The sequence below is a fragment of the Pundamilia nyererei genome, unplaced genomic scaffold (assembly GCF_000239375.1).
Source record: "Pundamilia nyererei isolate P.nyererei 1_Seehausen unplaced genomic scaffold, PunNye1.0 scaffold00006, whole genome shotgun sequence".
NCBI classification, from domain to species: domain Eukaryota; kingdom Metazoa; phylum Chordata; class Actinopteri; order Cichliformes; family Cichlidae; genus Pundamilia; species Pundamilia nyererei.
This window is the reverse complement of record NW_005187407.1, coordinates 5,705,912-5,708,283: the sequence shown is the minus strand read 5'-3', so window position 1 is coordinate 5,708,283 and position 2,372 is coordinate 5,705,912. Positions and strand designations below refer to the sequence as shown.

Sequence of the window (2,372 nt, the reverse complement as noted above, 5' to 3'; positions counted from 1 at the left end):
TCTGTTTGTTGAATCATCAGTTTAGGTCTGACTTTTACATTCTTCTCTTACTTTGGGGTGTTGCTCAGGCACATGCTGTTTTGAAAACTTGGCCAGCTGAACCAGCTCAGGGAGAATTTCTTTCTTTTCATAGGAGTTAGTGCAGTTAACCAGGATGCAAGCAACTGCATATAGGATCGTCTTATCCCTGGACTAAAAACACAGAGAAAAGGAAGCGGTTATTGGTCTCTTCTTAGTCTTTTCTGAGTTTTTCTCAGGTTGTTATTTCCGTACCTTAGCCAGTTCAAACATGGCTTGCATGGCAGGCTCATCATCCACAAAGTCATCTTTTACATCAGCATCATTAGTCAGATATGCAAGACCCTCTATAGCCCATTTCCTGGTTTTGGTATCAATCTGGGGATTGCAGAGCCACCTAGAAAAGTCAAAAATGATCATGAATCATTGATTGCAACCTGACAAATATGAAGCCTGCAGGGGTGTCAAACATTTGGATTAGGGCCAGAATCGGCCCAGCAAAGACTGGCCACTAGACAGCTTTAGCAAATGTGAAGGAGTGCACAGACTTTTAATTGTATTTTCAAGTAATTAAGTAATACAAAAACAAGTAAATGACAAAGTAAATTTTTTTCCACTTTCTACTATAGAAATGTTTCTTTTTGTTGTTTGTTTGTTTGTGTGTTTCTTCTTACATTGTTCACAGTCTAAAAACAAAACAAAACCCAAAAGCTGACATTTTCTTTGAATTAATGAAAACTTCATGTTTTATACTTGCAGGGGAGTCAAAGTGGGCTGTATTTCGCCCACGCTGTAAAATGACTCTAACATCCTTGCCCTATAAGGTAGTTTATCGTATTTTTAAAATATTACTGTCATTAGCATATAGTTAGTACAGAGTCTCTGTGAATACTCACTTTCTGCACTGCTTGGCCAGCTTCTCTGTGGAGCCCTCAGCAAATTGCCTTAAACTGTAATCATCGCCTCCTGCTGAACCGAGTTTACAGAGACCCTGGAGAGGACAGACGCATGAGTATGCATAAAGACAGACAGACCCTGAGACAAAAGAAAAAAACATAAAGTAAGCTTTTATTGCATTTTGGCACTCTCACCACCAGCGCACGTATTTTAATTTTCTCATTCTTGGTCTTCTTGTAGATATCCTTGAGCAGTGAGACACCATTCGTAATAATGAAGCTGGCACGGCTCATCTTTGAGGAGGCGTGGATCAGGGCCTCCACCGCAACCATCTGGTCCACCTCGCGTTCTGAGCCGCACAGTGCCACCATCATCTCCATGATGCCTTGCCGACCAACTAAAGCATTACCGACATCGAACGGTCCCTGCAGCAGCCCTGAGATGCAGTTGATGGCATGAATGGTCTTGTCCATGTCTTTGGGGTCTATTTTGGATCTTTAGAAAATGAATGGAGAATTAGAGAAAAGAAAAAAAATCTGATTATTACACAAGATATGTTTGCTGGTCCTCATTTATAGTGTCTTTATTAACACTGACATACTTGATATATTCGTCACAAATGTCCCTGAAGTTGTTTCTCTCTGGGTCACACTTAAGGTCGTCGTAGAGCTTGTTGAGGAGCACGCTAGCAATCAGCTGTGTATTCTCTGTCAAGGGCAACTGGTCTGGCAGCTCAGGAACCTGGCCACAAACCTTGAGGATCTTTTTCAAACCTAAATAAAAAACAAAAACAGATGTTGAATGATTAGTATCACTCAAAAAGCCTGTGTTAGGGAATCTGTTAGGGAATCAGGTGTTGGGCTCACCATGGTCAATAGTGAAAAGGCTTTTGGAATGATCCATCTCCTTCTTCTCTTTGCGAGGTACATTCTTGCTCAGGAGGTTTAATGCCTGGTCTCTGCCATGGCCAGACACCTTTTTACTGGCAACCATCTCCAGCAGAGAAAGAAGAATAGTTTTCAAGTCTTTAGATGGATCTGTGGGGAGACACATTAAATCAAAGATTGTCCATCAGTCAATAATACAGTGAAAAATACCACCAATAGAGGAGCCCTTTTAGAATGAAGTCTGTGTTTTTAGGAGTAAGGATGAAAAAAGAAGTAGAAAATCTAACCGATACTTATTACACATACTGTAATTATTCTCTCATACCCATAACAAGGTCTGCTTCTTTCCCATATTCTCGTGTATCTCCACCAGTGAGGGAATCATTGATGCACTGGAAGAGGTTGCAGGCTGCCAGTGCAATCTCCTCATTGTCAACAGCCATGATGCTGCACATTTTATCAACACCCACCATCTGAATGATGGCCATTGCCTGTTGCAGTAAGTGTAAAGGGTTTTGTAAGGAAAATGGGAAGCAAATCATACATCCAGTGACATGGGCATGGGAATTT

At 41.1% G+C, this 2,372-nt stretch overlaps 1 protein-coding gene across 1 annotated transcript in view; it reads right to left on the bottom strand.

Annotated features, from left to right (window-relative positions):
• Positions 1 to 2,372, bottom strand: part of unc45b (unc-45 myosin chaperone B) — a 6,347-nt gene that overhangs the window by 2,727 nt on the left and 1,248 nt on the right. Inside the window, exons 5-11 of the mRNA XM_005722409.1 lie at positions 2,128 to 2,365; positions 1,782 to 1,952; positions 1,517 to 1,688; positions 1,110 to 1,410; positions 915 to 1,009; positions 274 to 415; positions 33 to 192 (exon numbers count right to left, since the gene is read on the bottom strand). Coding sequence (XP_005722466.1) covers positions 33 to 192; positions 274 to 415; positions 915 to 1,009; positions 1,110 to 1,410; positions 1,517 to 1,688; positions 1,782 to 1,952; positions 2,128 to 2,365 — 1,279 coding nt within the window. The remainder of the gene's footprint in view (positions 1 to 32; positions 193 to 273; positions 416 to 914; positions 1,010 to 1,109; positions 1,411 to 1,516; positions 1,689 to 1,781; positions 1,953 to 2,127; positions 2,366 to 2,372) is intronic.